The sequence below is a fragment of the Pelodiscus sinensis genome, chromosome 1 (assembly GCF_049634645.1).
Source record: "Pelodiscus sinensis isolate JC-2024 chromosome 1, ASM4963464v1, whole genome shotgun sequence".
Lineage (NCBI taxonomy): Eukaryota > Metazoa > Chordata > Testudines > Trionychidae > Pelodiscus > Pelodiscus sinensis.
In genome coordinates, this window is record NC_134711.1 from 122,766,717 (window position 1) to 122,791,266 (window position 24,550).

At 43.3% G+C, this 24,550-nt stretch overlaps 1 protein-coding gene across 3 annotated transcripts in view; it reads left to right on the forward strand.

Moving 5' to 3' along the window:
* PRR5 (proline rich 5) overlaps positions 1-24,550 on the forward strand; it is an 83,836-nt gene that overhangs the window by 38,913 nt on the left and 20,373 nt on the right. For all 3 annotated transcript variants that reach the window (XM_075899804.1, XM_075899791.1, XM_075899797.1), the window contains exons 4-7: positions 6,806-6,854; positions 7,719-7,776; positions 14,862-14,953; positions 15,788-15,928. In XM_075899804.1, the coding sequence (XP_075755919.1) occupies positions 6,806-6,854; positions 7,719-7,776; positions 14,862-14,953; positions 15,788-15,928 (340 nt within the window). The remainder of the gene's footprint in view (positions 1-6,805; positions 6,855-7,718; positions 7,777-14,861; positions 14,954-15,787; positions 15,929-24,550) is intronic.

A 24,550-nucleotide genomic window follows, 5' to 3' on the forward strand; every position in this document is an offset into this window, starting at 1 on the left:
GCCCAGTAGCCTGTCTGCCGACAGCGGCCAACCCTAGGGACCCTGGAGGGGATGGACCGAAGACAGTGACCAAGCCATTTGTCTCATGCCATCCCTCTCCAGCCTTCCACAAACTTTGGGCAGGGACACCACTCCTACCCCCTGGCTAATAGCACTCCATGGACCCAACCTCCATGACTTGATCTCACTTCCCTTTAAACTCTGTTCTAGTTGTAGCCTTCACAGCCTCCTGCAGCAAGGAGTTCCACAGGTTAACTATTTGCTTTGTGAACAACAACTTTCTCTTACTAGATTGAAGCCTGCTACCCATTCCTTTCCTTTGGTGTCCTCTAGTCCTTCTTTATGGGAACTCAGGAAGAACTTTTCTGAATGCACCCTCTCCACCCAACCCCTGCTTTTAGAGACCTCTATCCTGTCACCCCTCTGTCTCCTCTTTTCTAAGCTGAGAAGTCCCAGTCTCTGTAGCCTCTCTTCATCTGGGACCTGTTCCCAATCCCTGATCATGTTAGTTGCCCTCCCCTCTCCCAGCCTTTCTCTTCCCCTCTCCCACCTCCTTTTCCCAGTCTCCCCCAGTTTTGTTCAATAAAGACAGATTCTATTTTTGACCACAATTGTCCTTTATTTTGTACATCAAGAAAAGGGGCTAGGGAAGGGTAAGTGGAAGGAGGTGAGGAGGGAATGGGGTACGAGCTCCCGATGGGGAGGACTGGGCTGGCTCTGCGGGCTTCTGGGGGTGGAAGCTCTCCTGCAGCCCCCCAATTGCCCCCTCTCCCCAGATGGCAGCCTGCGGCAAGTGCAGCCGGGCTGATGGCCGAGTGCTGTGATGTGGCCAGTGTGGGCACTCCGGGCACTCCAAGCCAGGACTGGTTTTCAAGCGGGGCACCCCTGAGAACTGTCTGTCCGGGGTGGGGGTCGGGTCCCTTTAAGCGCAGCCCTCGGCTAGCCTGAGACAGCATCTCCACGCTCTAAGTCCTCCTCTGATGCCCTGCCGGCACTGCTTCCGGCCATCCTTAAGCCCTGTTCAGGGTCCACTCAATGTGGACATGCTAGTTCGAATTAGCAAAACGCTAATTCGAACTAGTTTTTAGTTCTAGACGCGTTAGTTCGAATTAGCGCTGTAGTGTAGACATACCCTTATTTAGAGGTTTGCTTCCTTTTAGGCTCCAAGTTAGGTTGACCATCTACTAACAGCAGTCTTTTCAGTGATTACCTGGGAATTTTGTTTTTTACACAGTTCTTTATACACCCAATGATCCTTCATAAAAACACTGTTGTAAGGGGAGTATATGTGGCTTCGTCTCAGAAGTCAGGAAGAAGCTGTATATCAAGAGGAAGCATTTGTGCAATTGCCAACTGCTAGGCAGTCTCTTAAGCAGATTAGGACACATTTGTGTACGCAGCAGCAGCTGTCTCTCTTGAACTGCCCACTTTCTGACTTAACTGTATTGTTCTACTGCACATGATCAATATACAGTTTCTTAATCCTTGTAATTATTTAAAATTTGAGCTTTCTTCAGATTTAGTTAAACACATTGTGGATTATTTGAATGCCTGGGTTCAAATGTCATGCTTCAGACATTATTGCTGTAGTTTTATCTAAACATTGAAATGTAATATTATTATAAAATGGAACAAATGTAATGAGTTTCACAACTCAGATATTATTGCATTTATTTCCCTACAAAAAGTATTACCTTTAGGTAAAGAATATTTCACCTTAGATTCTCTATTTTCTTCACAGTTATAGGATAATAAAAGAAAATATTTTCTAACTATATCTAATGCAGGTTCTATTGGCATTTATTGTAATTAAATTGTGAAAAGAATTGAGTAGCATCATAAGACATATTAATACGAGGTGAAATAAGTTACACCTACAATATTTGTGCATCTTCCTGTTGACTCACAAATTCATATATGTGCGCACATGAGTATTCATATGTGTGATTTGTACATATATTTGAAGGTTTTCTTTGTCTATGAATTATACACATAAGCATCAGATCCTCAGCAGATTTAACTGTGTGTAGGATAATTTCCTTCACTGGAGCTATGTTGATTTACACCAGATGAGGATCTGGCTTACTAAATATATGGGTGCCATTCATGTTGGATCCAAGTGTCACTGGATAGGCCATTCTTCCTTCTTTCCCTCCTACTCTTTTCTTCTTTCTCCTTCCTAAGGGAAAATGCAGAAAACCTCACAATGTATCAAGGTGTTTTTTTTTTTTTTTAATAAATACGACATACAGATTAGGGATGTTAAATATCAGTTAATTGAATAGTCGATTAACCTCATGAATTCTTATTGGTTAGTTGACTATTCTGTAGTCCTTGGCGGAGGGGCTGGCAGTATTCATAGTTCCAGCCCCTATCCTGGGGACCTCCTGCAACCCTTTTGGGGAGGGGGTGGGGAGAATGCTTGTAGTCTATAGCGTTAACCTATCAGCTTTTGCTTATCAGTTAATTGGTTAACTGACTATACTATTACATCCCTAATTCAGATATAATAAAATACATATCTTCTCTGCAGCATGAGGGCTTGTGATTAATATAATTTGAATAAGATAGATCAGTGGTTGGCAACCTGCAGCCCATGAGACATTTTGTTCACTGTTGTCCACACACAGGGTTGCCAGTTTCCCGATTTCTGTCTGCATAGGGTTCCCCCCCACCACCAGTATTACTAAAATGAAACACGTGAAGCAAGGGCATGTGAAGTGAGGTGAATGCTAATTGCACACAACGTTGGCTGTATGAGCTGTGCACTGCTATGGTTTAGTTGGGGCACACTGAAAATTCTAGATAAGCAAGTGCAGTTAGCAAAACTATCCTATCCTGGGAGACTCTTGGTTATGATAATCTTGTAGCCCACTGAAGGGAAGCCACTCATGAGGCCCACTCCCTAGCCTAGGTTGCCTATCACTGAGCTTGATCATTAGATCTTGCATACTAACATAGAAATGTTTTTCCTTTAGTTCAGTATGTACAATTTCTGTTTTATGTGATTTGCAGATTTTTCCGTTGGCACAGTCACCATTAGCTTGGATACTGATTGGTCTCTGGATTGGCAGTCTTGGCAGGCACTTGATGCACTAAGTCATTAGGGGTATGTCTACACTAGCCCCCAGCTCGAACTAGGGAGGCTAATGTAGGCATTCTAACTTGCAAATGAAGGCTGGGTTTAAAATATCCTGGGCTTCATTTGCATGTTCCCGTCCGGTCACCATTTTTTAAGTCCAGACTAACTGCCCAATAGGAGGAGTAACAGGTAATTCGAACTAAGGAATTAGTTCGAACTTAGTTCGAATTACCGACTTAGTTCGAATTACCATTTAACTGCCGCATGTAGCCACAGGCAGTTAGTCCGGACTAGTGTCATTTAAAAATGGTGACCAGATGGGAACATGCAAATGAAGCCTGGGATATTTAAATCCCTGGCTTCATTTGCAAGTTCGAATGCCTACATTAGCCTCCCTAGTTCGAACTAGGGGGCTAGTGTAGACATACCCTAGCAGAACCAGAACTAGAATCCAGTTGCCCTGGTCCCACACTGTAACCCTTGGTTCTCAATCTTTTCCATACCGTAACTCCCTTTTCCATACCAGGATTAGTCCAGGTCTCCCTATCCTTTTCAGCCATATGGGAAGAATGGGGTAAGTCTGCTTCCCTTCCCTCTGATTCAAATTTGCCTGCTTCTTGTCTGGAGTTTTGTTTTGGACCCAGCTGCTGCTGATAAAGGTTGTTGAGTTATACATTAAATGTATGTGAGGATGATCAAACAAAGCAGATAGTTCCTCAAGTTAAGTAGTTATAGCTATAAGTGCAAATACAGTCCAAGAAAATAATAATCAAACCCACTAATTTTCTCTACCCTGAATACTGCTATTAAAGAACAGAGAGAGAGGCCCTGGCCTCATTTGCACTGACGTTCCTTTCCACCACAGAGGAAGTGTAAAGATGCTTTAAAGAGAGGAGTGCGTTGCATTTAGGGTAAAAAAGACTGATTTTTTTTTTTGTTCACTTGCACTACTGTAAAACATGGGTAACTCTATTAAAGCCAGTGGAGTTACACTGTTGAAAAACAAGTGTGAGGAAAAAGTAGCCCCAAAATATAACTGATTTACATATTGAGTTCTTTAACACAGGTTTTATTCAGCCCGTATTGGGTGGTTTAATGGGAATTTGGCTGAGATAAGGCTTAAGGTATTGTATCATAATGATTATAATCACCTTAATTTTCAGCCAAGTAAAAAAAGTTTTTTAAAAAAGTTAACAGAAATCTATATGTAGATTCTCTCTCTGCTTAGCTCTTTTGTACCTATACCCATAGGATATGAATAACCGTATAGATTAAACTTGTCAGAGTTCTCTTTTCTTATTCCTTTAGTTGGATGCCATTATTTACGCTTCTCAAAAATTAAGGGAAATCTAGAAGAAAGAGGAAACAGTGAGAAAGCAGGATATCCAGTATTAAAGATGGTGTATATTTATAGCTGCCTCTCCTCTGAGTTTCAGGATGCTAATTGATACAAAGAAGACAAGTTGCAGCAGCATTTCCTCAGTTGCTGAAAGACTTTGTACTTGATAAAAAAAAGTCTTTCTTCACTTCTTTTGTAATTTAATAGATAATAAAGCAAAGGTCAGCTATAATATAGAACTAGATTTTTTTTTCCATTCTGAGTAGCATTTAGATGTTAATTTCAAACTCCACCAAAGAAGCAGCAACAGAAAAGTGTAAAAGTGTATTTTATGAATTTATGCACTTGGACCGCCATACTCTGGGTGTATGTATACTCTGGGTGTAACCTAATCTGGAAACACCTGTGGTATGGACCCTGGCAGGTGGAGGCAGAAGTGACAGCCCACTGCTGTTTCTGTCCCTCCTCCCCCCAGTTGCTTTCTTGCGCAAGAAATTCATGTTGCCTGTCTACACTGGCCTCTTGTGCAAGAACAGTTGCGCAAAAGGGCTTATTCCTGAGCGGGAGCGTCTGAGTTCTGGCGCAAGAAGCCCTGATTTCATACATTAGAACGCCAGTTTACTTGCGCAAGAACACGCGGCTAGTGTAGACAGGCAGCAAGTTTTTGTGCAAGAGCGGCCGCTTTAGCACAAGATCGCGCCAGTGTAGACACAGCCTTGTGGTAACCAAGTAGAGATTTTCCCTGAGCATGCCAGTCAAAGCTCACCAGTTTGGATTAAATCATACGCAAGTGTATTAGCTACAAAAGAGACAGTTTAAGTGATAAAGAATATCAAGCAGATTACCTAGCAAATAAACCAAAACTGCAAACTAAGTTTAATGTACTGGATAGATTGGATATGAATTAGTGATTCTCACCTTAGAGAAGATATAAGCAGGCTGCAGTTTCTTAAATTGCCAGCTGCACTTGCAGTTTCTTAAATTATAGCTTGGAAGCCCCAGGTTTTTCATACAGTGGCTAACAATACCTTTAGCCTGGGTCCAACACTTCCCCCAGGTCCATCTTTGTTCCTCAAATGTTTCCAGGAATCTTCTTGGATGAGGAATGAAGAACTCCAGATACTGTCTCTCCCTGTGTTATATAGCTTTAGCATGTAGTGGGAACGCTTGTTTCAAAACTTTCCACTGATTTGTGTAAATATATTGACATCACAAGATGGTGTCCAGAATCATGTGGCATGTTCACACGTCCTTGTAGAGCAGGGGTGGCCAGCCCATGGCTCGCGAGCCACATGCGGTTCCTCTCCCTCAAAAGGGGCAGCCTCTTTTATCTTATTTTTTTTCAAGTGTTCAGCAGCCGCAGCTGAGACTAGAGTTTCAGAAATGCCCAGCACCCAACATGTATCATGTGGAACTTAACTGACAGATAGGCTGACTCTCTAAATGGGACAAATTTCATCTTGAATACATTGATTATGGCATTAAAGCTAGTGGAATTCAATTGTTTCATTTGATTGTAGTTTATGGGAATTTTATTTGATGTAGTTTAGCACTCCTGCAGTTTTGCCCAGAGGTTCTCATATGAAGGAGTCCCCAAATTCAAAATGACATGCTGCATTTTAACCTGATTTTGCATTGAAACCATGTCAAATTTGGAGTTTTAATTTGACTGGCCCAGATTTACGCTAAATGTTCATGACTCTTGACTCTCAGTTTCTAGCGTGTCACAAAAACCAGAGAGTTTCATTGGAGTTCAGGTTTCTTTATGAACATTTAATACAACTCTGTTATTTAAGTCTCTTAGGGCCCAAACCTGCAGTCTGGAGCTCTAAAACCTCAGACCACACCTCATTCAAGCAAGCCAAACTCTCATTCCTTTGGAATTACATCATTTCTAAATCCACCAGATTGCTCAGAGACACATACCAGCATAGAATATAAAGGTTTTTACATTCTTCCACTTTTGAACTTCAAGTGAAGTGAAAATCTAGTCTCAGTTACATAGGCACAAGTACAGAGTAAGTCTAGTGATTTCAGTGGTGTGACACCAAATTTAGATGAATGCAGCTGAAGGCAGAATTCAGCCTCTCTTCTTTTAGTTAAGGAAATCACACTAATGGTTCATATATTTGTATTATAAATATATTCATTAGCAGGTCTAAATCTCCTATAATAAATATTTTTGAGTATTTAGAGATGTTGGTTTAATGTTAGTGTGCTATCCCTGTTTAATATGCTTCTGGTTAAGCATTTTTGGAAGGAAAGATATGGAACTTAAAACCCTTTGTTAGATCGGCAATCTTCCCCTGTATGCACAACACACATTTGGTAAATTTTTTGGTTGTATAAATTCTTTTTTTATTCTCTGTATTCTCTTAATTTAGGCAACTTCTGAAAACTGAGCTGGGATCCTTTTTTACTGAGTATCTACAGGTTTGTGGACTTTTCATTTCGTTTCTTATATTTGTCAGTGCTTCTGGGTAAAATTATTTGGTGATAAGGCATTGGGCAAACCATTTATCTTGATATTACCATAAAGTTAAGGGTGGAAATTGGATTTGTTCCCCTTTCATCAATTTTCATGTTACATTGCTTGAAATTTCATGACAGCTCAAATACTGAAATACTTTACCAGATGTTTTTCTGTCTTTTAACGACAATATTAAGGAACTTGGTTGGGGTCATTTATACAGAAAGGGTTCAGATCATGGCTGCAGACTGGACAAGATTTGCCCCAACTGAGACAGTGGGATGCCTATTTGACCTAGTACTCTGACATGATCTGTGTCCTGATTCAGAGCCTATGGAAAAACATCCATTGACTTCAATGGCTTTCGTTGAGAGCCTCGTGAGATTTGGTTTTAATATTTTATTTTATAGTGAAAGCTAAAACTTAATATGTAAATATCAGCATAATACATCTTTTTGATAGGGTCCAAATATTTAATCTGGGTGATAATTGTTTGTTATTTCTCAAGCTGCTTGTGGTATAATCAGCAATCCATTTATTAATAATTATATATTATTTTACTTTTAAAATACAATTTCTACCTCCATGGCTTATTAAAAGTTGTAAAAAGCTTTGATGTTCCCAGATGGAAGTTGCTATACACTGGGAGGATTAAAAATATGATTTCTCATTTTACACGTGTCCTAGTAGATTTAAACAAGAAGAGTAAAACTCCATTAATGAGCAGCAGCCATTAAAATAGTTTTCTTGGTTGGCTGGTTTTTTAATCTTCAGTGGCTTCAAAGAAATTAGGCAAGAAATAAAAGATGTGTGTATTTTGTTTACAGAATCAGCTGCTTACAAAAGGCATGGTAATACTGAGGGACAAGATCCGGTTTTATGAAGGTAACTCAGAATTTAGCCATGCTACATCTACTCAGTAGACTTGATCCAAATCATACTGAAATGAATGAGATTCCTCGCACTGACTTCACTGGGTTTTGGATTGAGTCCATACAAACAAATTGTTCTAGTGTCACTTGTGTTTTAATGGCTTCCACCAAGAAGAAATTTTTGCCTAGCACATTGCCAATTAAACCTCCTGTTTGAATGTTTTACCTGATGTCTCAATTATAACCTATTTAAGGCAAAATAAGCTGCGGAGAACAGAATACAATATCTCATTAAATGACAATATAAAACCTGCATTCCCAATTAGCTGAAAAGTCATGGGAACACACTCTGATCTCACTTACACCTATGCAAATCCTGAGTAATTCTGTAGTCTTTAACTCCAGATTTACTCTGGCATAAATGAGGTCAGAATCTGGCCTATTATATTGTCATGACTCAGTTTGTCTGTTTGCAGTTAACGTGGTTATAAATGCCACCTAACTGAGTCAACTATTAATGAGATTTATTTTATATTCGAAAGAATCAAAGTATTAAGTATGTAAATGCAGAGAGAAGGAATAAAAATTCAGAATATTGGCCAGATTCTGCTTTCATATATGCCCATGTAAATGTCAAGTATGTCCATTGAAGACAGTTGTCCACTGGAATTACTCCAGATGAGTGTAACTGGGATAAAGTCTGGCCCTATCTCTGCATACAGGCACCCCACTCTCTCACCTTTGCATTAATTAGAGATTTGTAATTACTGCAAAAGAAATGTCAAATCAGTTTTTTCATGAGTCTATATGAATACAGAAAGGGGGAAAAAACTCTTAAAAATGCTAGCACAAATGTATTGGCAGAATTATATATGGTCAAATCCATTCGGTTTACCTAGCCTCCAGCTGCTATTTTATCTGAATGCAGTAGTCGTCATTCCATGGCCTAGGCTGTTTCGCAGCATTTAGAGGTGATTTTTAAATTAGCCACGCCACACCAGAGGCAGCTGTATTTCATTGGTGGGTGAAGTAATTTTTAAATAAAGATTATAAAATAAAACATCTGCAGACCTTTTGGCATCCAAGATAGTAGTTTAAAAAATGCAGCTTTCTTCCCTGAGTGAGTGCCCACATCCATTCCAATAGGTGTGTGCATGTGCCGCATGCACAATTGTTGGAGAATTTTCCCTGAGCGGTGCTTATTGGATTGACACTGGTGTGGTGCCCCTGCCTTCTCAGTTCCTTCTTACCACCGGTGGCGGTTGTTGGAGCTTCCTTGTGCTATTGTTTTGTAAGCACCGTTAGTGGTATCTGTTTGTTAGTTATACATAGTTCCATTAATAGTTGTCATTAGTGTTAATTAGTTTGGGGGTGTTTCCTTCTGTTTACATTTCCCCTGACCAGGATATGCCATGGTCTCAGGGGTTTAAATTCTGTGAGAGCTGTGGGAAGCCGATGCCCAAGGGCAGTCTGCACTCTTCATGCCTCAAGTGCCATGGAGAGGGACATCAAACTGACAAGTGCCCCGTCTGTGAGAGCTTCAAACCTAGGACAAAGAAAGAAGGTGACCATCACCTGAAGCTCCTGCTAATGGAGGCAGCCCTTTGCCCCCAGCCACTGCCAGAGTCAGCACTGGCCTTGGTGCTGAGGAAAGATACCATGAGGGAACACTGGCATCACTCCCTGGGGCACTAGGTGGGCTCAAACACGTGGCAGTGCTCTCACTACCTGGTGCTGCACAAGAAAACTGATAGAGGCCTGTCCCCCAACAAGAGTTCATTGAAAGACCCTAGTAGGCTGCGCCCTAAGTCAGGGCACCTGAAAACAGGGCAGCAAATCCTGGCACTAGCCTCAGTACAGGGCTTGTTAAGTACAATGCTGGTGGTCTCCCCAAGGCTCAGGGTGGGATTAGGCCCATTCTGGACCCTATCGAGGATATCTGCCAGGCAGCCATGCGGCTGTCCCTCCACACCATTTTGTCTCACTACATCGTTACCCAGAAGGCATGAGACGATGTGGCCTTTGGCAGGGCTGTCCTTCAGGCAGCAACCAGGTGATCTCCAGTCCCTCCTCCCTGGTAACAGCTGGTGAAGCATCTATTGGAATGCACATGAGCAATCACTTGAAGAAAAAAGGTTACCTGCCTCTTGTAACTGTTGTTCTTTAAGATGTGTTGCTCATGTCCATTCGAAATCTCACCCATCTGCCCTCTGTCAGATTATTACGGGAAGAAGGGACTCAGAGAGCAACAGTATCCTATATACTGAGCCATAAAGCTGCCATGCTGAGGGGGCTCCACAGCCAATTCAACAAGTATATCATTAAGGGAAAATTCTCCAAAGATTGTGAGTGCAGCACACACCTATTGGAATGGACATGAGTAACACATCTCAAAGAACAACAGTGTCTGTTGTTCTTTGAGATGTGTTACTCATGTCCATTCCAATAGGTGTGTGCTGCACTCACAATCTTTGGAGAAGACCAGAAGTAAGTAACTGTTTGTTTTTTCTTTCAGGCTGTGTCCAGACTCAGGGGTTTTTTCGAAAAAACTTCCCCTGCGTCCAGACTCAAGCCGCGTTCTTTCGAAATTAATTCGAAAGAACGCGGCTTTTCTTTCGATGGCGGTAAACCTCATTTCACGAGGAAGAACGCCTTCTTTCAAAAGTTCCTCTTTCGAAAGAAGGCGTTCTTCAATGTAAATAGGGCTTCTTCGAAAGAGAGCATCCAGACTCACTGGATGCTTTCTTTCGAAAAAGCAAGCCGCTTTTTCGAAAGTTCAACGTGCAGTCTAGACGCTCTCTTTCGAAAGAGCCTCTTTCGAAAGAAGCCTGCAGTCTAGACATAGCCTCAGTGCCCCACAATGTCAAAACACTTATTAATCTAAATATGCCATTTGATCAGTTTCCTAGAGAAAGCCATTGGCATTACTTATAGCTCTCTCTGAATTTTAAATGTGACCTTGCTGTCTACTTATTTGATTGAAATCAACATTGTTATGGAACCCAAATCAATTAATGAAAAGACAATTCCCCTGACCACAGCAACCAGGAAATAAATTTCACATTAAATTCCCCTCTAGAGCTGAACATAGAATACTTTATTTAACATAACATCTCACAATTGGACATAAGGATTTCAAGGTTTCTTCAGCTTGCTTGCAAAGTATAAGTCCAATTTTTCAGTCCCAAATTGGTTTAAAATTTATTAAATTGCACTGGACAGGTAATTTTTTAAAAAGTTGATTGTTAGAAATAATATTTAAGATACAATACGGGAGAAGCATTTCTAAATTCCTATGCTAGATTGCTAAATTGGTTTAATGCCAGGCATATACCATTGACTTAAAACAGTTCATTAAAATGTGTGTGGTGTAAAAATATTGTGGATGTATGGAAAATATTATATGTGTGTTTCATATAAGAATGACCACATCAGGCCTATGTTTACATAAGCCAAGTTTCCTTTATTCCTGCAAATAGCATAGGAAATGCAAAAGCCTGTTTGACAGCAAAATAAACATGTTTTCAGAGGACATGAAAGTCAAATTCTTTTGTGTGAAATATGCTAATCACCAGTTGATTCGAAGCATTCTTCCACAACCCACAGTAAAAGGCCTGTCTGGGAATATGCACTTTACTGTGCAGATACAGGAGCAGCTGTTCTGAGTCACTGTTGTTGCTGCATGGAAATTCATTGCTTTAAAAAGTATCCAGCACTGAGTAAACAGCCCACAACATATAAGTGATGAGCTCATGCTCGCCAACAGGAGGAAGAAGAGTGGGTGATTGGCCAGGAACCAGAGCAATTTAAAATGGCCCCCAGCTGCCACTGGCAGCCCTGTGGGGATAGGGGTAAGGCAGGCTTCCTTACTCAATGCCGCTCCCAGAAGCAGCCAGCCTGTCCCTGTGGGCCCTGGGACGGGGTTTCTACATGCTTCCCCGCCCCAACTCTGAAGCTCCCATTGGCTGGGAATTGCAGGCAGTTGGAGCTTCGGGAGTTGTGCATATGGGCAACAGTGCACGGAGACCCTCTCTCCACCCCACCCCCGCCTCAGAAGCTGCTGCCAGAGAGATGGGTTGGCCGCTTTTGGGAGCTGCCCAAGGTAAGCGCCGACCCCTTCTGCACGCTAACCCTCAGCCCCAGCCTAGAGCCTACACCCAAACTCCTTCCCAGAGCCTGACCCCTCACACCGTTCTGCACCCCTAACAGGTATCCAAAATCCCTTCCAGACCCTGCACCTCTTGTTTCATCTCAACCCCCAGCCTGGTGAAAGTTAGTGAGGATAGGAGAGTACGTAAAGGAGGGGAGGAAGATGGAGTGAGTTTGGGGTGGGGCCTTGGAGAAGAGTCAGGACAGAGGTCTGGCCTCAGGGAGGGAGCAGGGCGATTAGCCAGTTGACAACACTACTGGGCAGCCATCTGGGAGCCCTGGCTGTGCCCGAAGAGCATGGACAGTAGTGCATCCAGTGGCTCTCTTGGCACAGATGCAGCCATGACCCAGTGTCAGGAAGACCATCGTATGCGTGGGGGGGGTGCGCGGGGGGGGGCAATGACTGCTTTGCTGCCAGCAGGCCTGGATGACCTAAGGTAAAACGTAGTTATCCCAAAAGGATAACCTCAGTTCATGGATGTTTTAGGGGCAAATTTTCAACAGAGCGCAGAGCTGGATTTTCAACTGCTTAGCTCCCGTCCATGCCCACTGTGTACTTCTGGCCAGTTCCTATGCTGAGCTGTTCTGAAAATTCTGGCCACGAGGTTTATAATGATTGAGTTGTCTCCCATAATGGCTGAACTTGTACATTCAAATGCTGATGATACGTCATAGGGATGGCATAGAGTATCTTTGGTAATAGATTTGGGGTCAGGTTTTTCCATTGCATGTCACTTACTGCAGCACTAAACTGGGCTTAAAACACTTCTAAATCAGCATGCACCCTGCCCTGGTGCAGATGATGACACGCGGTGAAGGGCAATGGGGATGTCAGTCCCCTTGTGTTATGCAACCAAGCAAGGAGGAAGGATTAGTTTTCCCAGTGGTTGTACTGCACTGGGGTCTTGATTTGAAACGAGCAGCATTTAAAGGCACCAGCCTATGAGTGGAACAGCCCCATCACCTTGGTTACAAATGGCCCAAGGCTGGAGACATCTACCATTTGCCCTTTTTTAAATTACTTAAGCAGTGGAATGAAGTGACTAGTCATAAAGACCACTATAGGTCGGACCTCCCTTGTGTTTCACCCTCGGTGAGCTCCTGGCCTCTGGCCCGGCTACCTCCATCCCTGGCTGGGACTATGCTCCTTGCCACCAGCCCTGGCCAGGGCTGTGATCTCACCTGCACTGGACCCGTTAGGGCTGGGCTTCCCACTGCCAGCCCAGCTTGGGCTGGGCTGGGCTGGGCTGTGATTCCAAACCTGGCCAGCTGGGGCTCTCTGGTCCAGCAATATCCATGGTCCTGCTGGACCAGAGAGTCCTGGATTGTACAGGTTGAACCTCTAATAATACTTAGACCAAAACATATAGGTGCAGGTCTTGTTGGTCTGTGTCTATATAACACCTGGCACAGGGGTGGGCCATAATTTTTGATGGGGGAGGGGGGTACTCCAAGATTTTGGAAAGTGGTTGAGGACCGCACTCTTCCATGATATTAATGGAGGTGGTCCAGGGTCTGGGATGGAGGTTGGGTGCAGAAGGGAACTTGGGGTAAGGAACTGGGGTGCAAGAGGGAGTGAGGTCTGGGAGGGGGTTTGGGTGAAAGAGACAGTTGTGACCTGAGACATTGGATGAGGTGCAGGTGTTTGGGTTGTGATCTAGGGCAAGGGATTGGGTGCAGGGTCTGGGTAGGGGCATGGGTTCAGGAGGGGCACAAAGGATTTGGCTTATGTGGGGTAAGGGAGCAGGAGTGGGCCATGGAAGAGGGTTGGGGGGAGAGAGGGACTGGAGTGCCAGAGGCAGGCTCTGACCGGGCAACTTTCCTGGGTGACTCCTGGCCAACAGCCCAACAGGGCTCCAGGTAGCTTCCCTGCCTGCCCCACTCCCTGCACAAGCTGCAGGGGCCATGTAAGAGCCTGAGGGGAGGGGGCCAGGGTGCTTCCCAAAGTGCCTGTTCTTCAAACAGGCAGCCCCCATTATGTTTATTTCATGCCTTTTATCCTCTAGGGCCCTGAACTATTTGCAAGCTTGGGCCAAATGTTCCTATTTGAGTTTGTTACTGAGACACGTATGGTTTCTCTTAGAACACGGGAGCCATGTACGTTCCATACAGAGTATTAAGGTATTAATATTGATTTGTATTATAGTAGTGTCTGCAGGCCCCAGTCATGATCAGGGTCTCATTATGCTATGTCAAGGCTCTGTGTGAGGGTTGGCCCTTTTCCTCATAGAAGTGGGCTCAGCTGCACCTGTGCCCCTGCTCCCCTCTGCCCAGGAGCCTCCCTGCAGATTCTGTGGGCAAGCGTTACAAATAGGGCAGACCTGGTGGGGGCAGAGGAGAAGGCCATTGCCTCCTCTGTCGTCAGTAGAGATTTCAAGGAAACAGTCCAGCCTAGAGCTCCACATGGCTGTGATCTATGATGGGGATTGATTGCTCTTTAAGGCAGGATGCCTGGAAGTGCATCACCTTTGGGCGCAGCAGGGAGGCACAGAACTGCACTGTTTCCTATAGAGCCAGGAATTTTCAAACCATCCCTGTGGCTTATTCCTACTGGGGCAGAAGTGGGACGATGTGGTGGCATTTCCATGTTGAGACCCTCAGAGATTTAATTCGCCATCACCCCTTCTGCCCTCTGGGTTTTACTCCAGGGGGAAGTGACCGGCTGGCTTTCTTATACTCTGTACGGGATCTCTCTGACTGAGCTTTGCGTTGGAAGTTCAGTAAGAGAGTTTAATTGTGTGAGCCAAAAGACACAAATACCAACTAATCTTATGTACAAGCTGGGGTGATACTTCTACAGCATCCCAAGTGTTAAAAATGATCATGCGTGATTCTCCTCCGTTCCCCTCTGGAGCTGGTATATTACATCATGTCCTGTATTGCTCAGTTAATGTGTCATTGACTGTTTCCAATATAAAACAAGCTAATGGAGTGCTTATGTGTTTACAGGACAGAAGCTGTTGGATACCTTAGCTGAAACCTGGGATTTCTTTTTCAGTGACGTCCTGCCCATGCTTCAGGCTATTTTCTATCCTGTGCAGGTGAAATATTCCTTTGTTACTTCAGAATGCAGAAAAAGCCGTTTGGCGGGTTGCTCAACGGATTGCCACAACTGTCAGACTATCCCAGAGGGGCCAATCCTTTGGTGCAGCTGTTCTATAGAGTCAAGTCATTTGCATGAATGGTGAAGTACTCATGTGAAAAACATGAAGGGGAAACTTTGAGAAACAGAATTGCACGCAGTGAGGAAGTTTAGTCCTTATGTTAGCTCATACTAGAACAAAAGCATAGGAATAGTAAAATGAAGAGGGGTAATCAGTGAAGCAAGCAGAGCTCTGTTGACTTCAGCATGTGCATATCCAGCTATACCTCGTGCATATGTATATATGTGAAGTGCACTTTGGTATAGTGTTAAAAAAGTTGATGGAAAATTATGTACTCTGTAAGTCATTTTCAGACACACCGTTAGTTTTGTTATTGGTGTACTTCACTGGGGTAAAGTGATTCAGATTCATTGAAGTGAATGGAGTTGGACTCATTCACTCTAGCAGAGAATTTTACCTCAGCTAATGTTAAACATGCTTAAGGCACTTGACCTCCTTCTGAGCGAGAGCCTGGTTTTCAGACACATTCTCCTATTTTGCAGGGTTAATTTTGCATCTACAGTTAACTTCCTACCCCAAGCTCCCTTGTACACTCCACCCAGCCCCTCTATAGAAGTGCGTTCCTTGCCCACTTACCAAAATCTTGGTGTCTCCCCCCCCCCCATTAAAAATTATTGCCCATCCCTGAGTTAAACAAATCAATTACACTTGGGATTCTGACCATCATTTTTAAATGGCTCATTGTCTTTATTGTGACAATTTTGTTCCTAGGGGAAGGAGCCCTCGGTTCGTCAGCTGGCTCTCCTGCACTTTCGGAATATTATAACCCTCAATATTAAATTAGAAGATGCCCTGTCACGTTCCAGAGCCAGGGTTCCACCTTCAATTATTCAGATGCTGCTGATACTCCAGGTGAGGCGTTTTGGTTATATTTTTAACATCTCTGTTTTTGTGCTATATTAGCAACATTCTCAAAAGTGACCACCGATTTTTGGGTGCCCAAATCTGAGAAATCTTGATCCTGGGTTTTAGAGATGCTGAGCATCCACCAGTCCAGGTGAAGTCCATGGAGCTGTAGTTCTCAACATTGCTGAAAATGGAGTTCATGGAGATTCAAACTGTGCAAAGCAAAAATTAAAGGGCCCAAAAATAGAAGTCACTTTTAAAAATTGAGCCTAAATGGATACATGTTTGTTATCTGGTTCACAATTATGGCAGTAACACAACTTTGAATGGGTGCTATGACCTAATGCACTAGCATTTCTGAAGATTGGTGATTTGTTTCATCATAATGCTTAGTACAGATTTGATCATGTCAATATATTCTCTCAAAATTGTTTGTAATTCACAGATGTAAGATTCTGAGTATTGGTGTTTCTTTAAATATGAAATCCTTGGTCACAAATTAGGGATAAGGAGAAAATGATAAAGATAAAAATAAATGAAACTAGGAAAACCATCAAAGGGAGAAGAGATCCAGAAAGAAAAACAGCACCTAGTTTTGAAAAATATTCAAAGACTGTATCTGTTGGAAGTAATGTTTGTGAACATTTAATTAAAGAAAAAAATCACAACAGGCTGTGTGTAGTAAAACATGGGGCAATTGAGGCCTTGTGGTTAGTAGATTTTTATATACAGATGAATTTAGAACAAACAAAAGGAAATACTTTTTCACTGGTGTTCGAGGTCATTGAGAAAATATTTCCTCAGGTCCCAGTGGCCTAATGGATAAGGCATCAGTCTCTGGACCCTAGGATAATGGGCTCAAGTCCCATCCACGAGCTGCCAGGCAGCCACCTACCAGATATGATGGGATTTAAAAGGCTGCCGAATTTAACAGCTAATGATACTACATGTAGTATTCTGTTATGGGTACTGAGATAAGCATAACCGAATTCGTATTTCATGGCCACTGCTGGGTCAGGAATGGGTATTTTGCCTCAGTACCATATTGCAAGTTGTCTAGGTACAATAACAGCAGAGCTTAACGTGGGGGAGGTTGCAGACCCATCAAAAAATTAAAAATGAAGCTGGGGCCCCTGATTATGAAACACTCCTCACTTCTTTTTTTCCAGATGTAAGCACTGGATTTCAGTTTTTTCACCTTCCCCTTTAAGAATTAGATATTAGCCACTACTAGGATGTCAGTGGCAAGTTTTCCATTGTGATTGCAATAGGAGCTGAATAACATTGAATATTAGAAAGCTCAGAGAAGGTGGTGGAATGATCTGTGAGGAACAGTGCTCCAGTTTATTGCACTCCTTCCTCACCCACCAGCAGGAAACATTAACTGGATAATAAATACTGTTTTTATTGACAGTAAAAGGCCAAATTCATCTCCTGTGCAACTCCATTCATTGAAATTAATACTTACATGGGGATGTATTCATCCCTGAATGTTTATTCATATGGATCTCTCATTTACAATCATGTAGCAGGAAGTTAGTGGCAAATTTTTTTGTCAACTTTACCTGGCTTTGCGATTTAAAATCTAGGTGAAACTAAACAAAAGACTTACAGTGTCAAAGAGGATCAGGGAATGAGTCAGTTTCTTTGTTTACAGTCATAAAGGCTTATAGTCAATTCAGAAGGAAGAATGTTTCCCAAACCCAAACATCAAGGTGTATAGAAGTTAATTGTTCTACATTTAACAATAACAGTGCAGTATTTTAAGCTTGTTGAGTATGATTAAACCCTGTTGTGGGTGGAAGTGGGGCAGGGCTAACAAAGTTTGTCATGCTAGCTTTCAAATGACCTGGTAAAGTTTTATGCTTGGATTTCCCAGAATGATGAAGAGTGTTTAGATCTGTCTTGAGTCACCCTCAGGGATGTACTAATTGGGTCCAATCTTTGTGCTTCCAAGCCAGCTAGGGCCTCTAAGGGCATGCCTGCAAAACAAAGGAAAAACTCGATGGCTGGCCCATACCAGCTCACTTGCTCATGGGGCTGTTTTATAGCTGTGTAGACTTCCGGGCTCGGGTTGGAGCCCAGGCTCTAGGACTATGCGAAGTGCGAGAGCCCCAGAGCTCTGACTGTGGCCTGAGGCCAAATACCTACACTGCGGTTTTTCAGCCCCAGAACCCAAACCCTGCCAGCCCAAGTCAGCTGACCTGGGCCAGTGCCAGGGGTTTTATCATTGTGCAGATATGCGCTAAGCTAAGGTATGCTCCTTACAGATCTTTAGGAGATGCAGCAAAAGCCGGCATGCTCACCCCCTTGAATCTATGCTCAATTGTGTGAGCCTTCGGACCCATTCCACATGCTAGTCAGGAAGGCCTGTCCTATGGGCCTTCTGTTTTCTGGTGATGGTCAGATGGGGAGAGAGAGAGAGAGAGACTGGGGCAGATCCTGCTTTTACCTGATATTTCTATTCCTTCTGTCAGGTGACCATTAATCAGTCATCTGCAGATTGTAGTCCTGTGGTTAGCTGAGAAGTTCCAGCCAGTGACAGATCATACTGGGAAAATCAATTCACCTAACCCAGCAACTCTCTCTAACGAAACCTGAGGGTGGACCCCTTATTGGTTGGACCCCCTACGGTGTGTGGGGTGGAACACTGATGGCTTTTTTGTGTTAGCCGTTCTGGGAATTTGGCATTACATTAAGCTGTCCTGGGTGTGTCCTTGATAGCCCTAGGCAGCTACAGTTACAACCTGAAAGTATAGGTCACATTCTTCAACATAGCAGTGACAATGTTCCAATTCATGGCCAATTCATTACACTGGGGGTATGTCTAGACTGCATCCCTCTGTTGGCAGAGGTATGCCGATTAGTCAGGTGGACATTGCAAATGAAGTGGGGATTTAAATATCCTGTGCTTCATTTGCATAAAAATGGCTGCCGCTTTTTGCCGACATTGCACTTTGTTGGCAAAAAGCGGCAGTCTAGAGGGGGATCTGTTGAGAAAGAAAGCCTTTCTCGACAGATCCCTTATGCCTCGTGCAAGGAGGTTTACAAGATCTGTCAAAAAAGGTTTACTTTCTCGACAGATCCCCCTCTAGACTGCCGCTTTTTGCCGACAAAGTGCCACATTGGCAAAAAGCGGCAGCCATTTTTATGCAAAAGAAGCGCAAGATATTTAGATCCCTGCTTAATTTGCAGTGTCGACCTGCCTAATCTGCATCCTTCTGCCGACAGCGGGATGCAGTCTAGATGTACCCTGGGTTGCTTCAAAGATTAAAGCACTCTGGAGGCAATGGGATTTGTTGGTGGTTTTGGATAAACTTGGTACTGGTCATGTAGCTTTTTTGTACTTGTAGATGTGAAGCCCTGTGGCCAGAGAAAGATAGAGTAACACAGGGCTTGCCTTCATGGAAGGGGAATGAAGGTTTATAAAGAAGAGGGACAAGTCACGAGAGAGACCGATCCTTATTCAACATACAGGCCCAGTCTACCAAAGCACGTAAACACATGCTTAACTTTGAGCAGAAGTCTCTCTGACTTCAATAGGACTACTTGCATCTTTAAAGGTCACTATGTACCAAGGGCTTTGCTGGATTGCTGCCAACAGAGGAGAAAGGAGAAAATAGTCACTTTGGGGCATTTCTCAGTGAGAAGGCCTGGAAGTTTATTTGTATAGGGTAAACTTTTCTTTCAGTAAGTTCTTCCATACTCTTGAGACATGGGCTACATTTATCTTCAGCACACCAGGTGGCCTCATCTCAAGGAGTGCACCCCAGCCTCTGATACACTTTCTGCACCAATTTTCTGGCATAAGATGGGATAAGATGCTATATGACTTGGGATAGAAAAATCTCACAATCCACTGCGTCACATCTTTGTCCTTCACACGTGTAGACACTGATGCCTTACAGAGAAAGGGTGGAGATACGAAATTAGGGAGTAGGAAGAGGAAAAGAAGTCAATGAAAGTCTAGTTCAGGAATCTGAATTTGGGAGCCTAGACAAACTGGAGCAGCTAGGTTATGTAAAGAGCAACACAGCATATTAGGGATTATAAAAGGTCAGATACTCAAGTGACTAGTTCTGTGCGTGCCACATGATAAAATCTCATATTCCCTCTGTCCCCACTTTGAGGATGTGTTCACAACAATGTGGGAAGCAATACATTCACTTTTGGAATAAAACTGTGGTATGTCACCACACAGTAGTAACAAATAGCACAGCTCGTACTGTCATTTGAAGGATCAGAAATTATGCCTAGGGCCAGGATTTCCAGTGCATGTTTGGACCACACCATTCAACTAATCTGTCCTACGACCATCTTAACTAACCCTGTGAGGAACACACCACTATCATCTGGCAGTCGAAGAGGAGGAGACCTAGGTGGTGAAATCCTTGTCTTATTAAGGTATTCATCCATAGGTGCTTATGCTTCTCTGCTTCTCCTCTGCCAGCTTAGCAGGGAAAGTGTGGCCAGTTGCGCTGCATCGATTCATAACTGCAGTTTTAGGCTCCATGGCCGAGTACAGACAACATAAATTAAAGCCGCCCTAAGATGCTGTAGTTGGACTTACTGGACCTGCAAGAGCATTACCAGGAACGGGGGAGTTCAAAGAGTAATTTAAGGTACCATTGTGTGGCTTACAGACACATTCAGCCTTCACTCTTTGGGCCTTTCTGTTAAATTAGAAAACAGGAGAATGAGTCAGAAAGGAAGCAGAAAAATGGGGTGAAAACCACAGAGGTTAGAAAGAACAGCTCACAAAACACCAGACAGCCAAAACTGCCACTGTGATTCCCAGAAGGTATTTATTCACAACCTGACTTATTTTGAAAACATGTGGGACAAAGGCCCTTTGTGTGCCACTGGAATGTCTTGTCCCTAGGTGTCCAAATTTAGGCCTGAGAGAGGGTGCATACAGGGATGAGAGAACATGCAGCTGAACATTGGACATAAGGATAGTGTGGAGTCCACACAGAGCGTTTAAAAAACACCCCTCTCCAGGCAGCACAAACTTATTTAAAAAGCTAGAGAATACAGTATACACTATCTCTTGCATTGGGGGATGAAGTCTCTTTACACAGCAGGTCTTAATGGAAAAATAAAACCCTATGGTGGCTTCTGCACTTAATTTGAACTCTTGAGTCTGTCATCATCATGTAAAAACAGACAAAATAAATAAATACCTCTGTCAGTGGGACTTATTTTTTGTCTCTGTTATGTGCCTAAATGTTCTCTGTGTCCCATCTAATTTCCTATGGGTGCAAAGGGCATTTCAAAGGCTGTAATCAAATACAAAGAGTGCCGTTTCCCCATCTGGGCAGCAGCACAGCAAATCGGTCACAATGAACAAAATGACCTGCACACTCTCAGCACAGCAGGGGCTGTTCTTTGGAACTTAAGCTTTTCTAAAACTGAAGGGGAAAATGTATCAGTTGAGGCAAATGTATTATGGCCTCGAGGTTTTAGATTGGCCGTCTTTTGTCAAGGGTAGCCTTGCTGAGCCTTTGAGACTGGAGCACAGGAGACAGGTAGGTAGCTGGTGGTTTGGGGTACGGAGATGTTTATAACTCTCTTTTTGGCTGTTTGGGAAATGGGGAACCTCTGGTATTTACGGATATGAGAAATGAATACATACAAATACACCGGAAGGCCTAGATACAAATCAGCATTTCCTAGAATGTACCTTTTCTCTGCCCCGTGGCCAATATGATTCTCTCCTCCCTTCCCACATTGGAGACCTCTTTTCTGCTGCCCTCTGCGTATTGTTTCTCTGTGCTTTGACCTATCAGCCCCATAGATAAAGATGGCAACGACTGATACCCATGTAAGAACTATAAACCACGATTGGCATCACTCCAGTTGAGACACCTCTAGTGACTTCAGTTGATTTACATGAGCTCAACTATGGCCTCAAATTTCCACTTCAGCAGAGTTTATAAGAGCCATGTGCACCTCTGAACTGTGGCCAGTATAATGTTTTATTGTCTCAGTTATTGAATACGGATGTGTCACAGTAGGTAGGCACTGTTTCATACCCTGGGATGGATCATGTGTTGCCATTGCAATTGTTTGGGTCTTTGCAGAGAGAGAATTTTTTGAAAGAGCAACGTGATTTTCTCCCTGCAGAAAGCATTATTTCTCTTTGTTTTTGCTTTCTTCTTGAATACTGTTTTTTTTTAATTATTTGGCTAGTTCCAGTGCCAAGAAATATTTTCCCCCACAGAATTAAATGTGACCTTGCCATACTGCCATTGTTTCACTTGCAACTTATTATATGACCTCGATCCTTCACGGTTTAAGCTAAAAGTGCTACATCTATAAATGCAAAGGAAAAACCTATGAGTTAGAGTGCAAAAAAAATTTATCTGACAGTACTACGAGCACAACTTACAGTTAACACAAACACTGTGCTAAGTTTTGCCTCAGGGCTTGCTGTAATCCAGTGACCCCAATCTTTGCTAACATAAATTTAAAAAATAATACTTAGGTCATATACAGCATTTTTATTAGTTAATCTCAAAGCACTCTGCAAAGGGAGGTCAGTATCATTATCCTCATTTTACAGATGGGGAAACTGAGGCACAGAGAGGTTAAAGTGACTCACCCAAGGTGACCAAGTCAGCCAGTGGCAGATCTGGGGATAGAACCTGGTCACCAGAATCCCAGTGTGCTGCCCTGTTCAGTCGGCTATCTTCCCTTAAAATTACCTTCACATTTTTCTCGCCTGAGCTGAGCCAGACAGTGAAGAACTGATCCTAAGCAACTGGTCCCTTGAGTCAAGTTGTGTTTTCAGTTACAGCAGTGTAAATCAGGAGTAATACCAGCAAGGTTAAAGGAATGACGCTGGGGCAGATGAGGTCAAAAGCAGAACCTAGAGCTGTTGAGGATGTGACTTAATGATAGTTGGTGGCTAGCAATTTTCCACTTGCAAGCTGTAGTTTTATATTTAAAGAGGGAAACCACATAAGAAGCATTTTTTCTTAGTATATATTTAGCTCTGTTTTCACAAAGCTTTGAGAAGGTGAATTTATTATTTTAGGAGTTGCCACAGCTGAGGTCAGTAGCGGTGTCCCTGGGCACTGGGGTGGGGGAATAACTGTGGTTAGTGTTAGCCATTCTATAAGCTTTAATGAGAAAAACCCACATCATTTCTCAGTGTTAAGTCAGCCTGGGCCAAAATTATTGTAACAAACTCTAAGACAGAGTTTCTCAAAGGGGTCCATGAAACCACTTTGAGACATGAGTTAACAGGTCGCTTCGGTATGTTTACTTATGGGTGCTGCAGCCAGGGAGCCTTGCCTCTCCAATTGGCTCCCCTTGGGCTGCAAACAGTGAACCAGAGCCAATGGGAGCCATGAGGCTCTGTGGCCTCGGCGCTGGTAAGTAAACTTACTGGAGCAGCCAGTTAACAGGTTTCTCAAAGTGTTTTTGCAGACCCCTTTAAGAAACTATGCTCTAAGAGAACCAAGCCTGTTCTATTTGGGGGGATTCTGCTTAAACTCTGGGCAATGAAATTCACTCACAACGTGATTAGATTTATTTTCCTTTTTTAAATTGGATCTATGCTGAAAATTAGCAAGCAGCATACACAACAGCAGAGCCAGTTTCCTTTGTTCTTTGCCTTAATCAGAACGGAAAGAGGAAAAGGAATGCACATTGTCCTTTTCTCTTTGTTCTACAAGCAGATGACTCGCGTGCACCTGCTTCACCTATGTTGTGCCATTATATTTTAACTCTGCATCCTCCCTGTTCTGTAAATGCAAGAAGAGCTGTGTGGCCTAGTAATAGTTCAACGGAATTAGCTTTGGGCCTTGTTTACATGAGAGAGTACTGTAAAATCGTGAATATAATGCGCACCTACCATTTCAACGTCAGAATCCTGGAAAAAACTGAACTCGTATATAATGCGCACCCCCATTATACTCGTGATTTTACAGTATATACAGAGGAAGGAAAGAGCTGCTCCCACCTGCAGGCTCGCCCTGGAAATGCGCATGCCGCACTGGGGAGCCGGCAGTGGAGTTTGAAACCTGCTCCCTGTTCTCCTGCCTGCGCGCCGCGCTGAACTCACCCCTACCGCGGGGCCCCTTGCCCAGCTGCCGGCCAGCCGCGCTGACCTCGCGCCTGCTGCAGGAGCCCCCTACCCAGCTAACCTCACACATGCCGTGGGGGCCCCCTGCCCAGCTGCCCGCGCGCCGTGCCTTGTCCAGGAGCCTGGCGGGGAGGGCGAGTTAAAAACTTTACAGATGACCTCCTATGTATAATGCACACCCTGGCTTTAACCCTTAAAAACCGGGGGAAAAAGTGCGCATTATACTCGCGATTTTACGGTAGCTTCTATTTAATTAAGTTGGTTTAGAAACCAATTTAAATCAGTACAAGCTCCTCTTGTGTAGACACTTTATTTCCCTTGGAATATCTTATACACATTTAGCTTATGTGCTTACCTGCACAAATTGTTGCATTAGTTTGATTTAATTAAACCAGTGCAAAAGGCAGTGTGGATACTCTTATTCTTAATCAAAGTAGCTTATTTCATATTAGCTAAAGTCAGTTAGGAACAGGTTTAATCTGAACCAAAACAAGCAACGCTTCAACCAAAGGAAGAGTGCCCATGCAGAAGCTTAC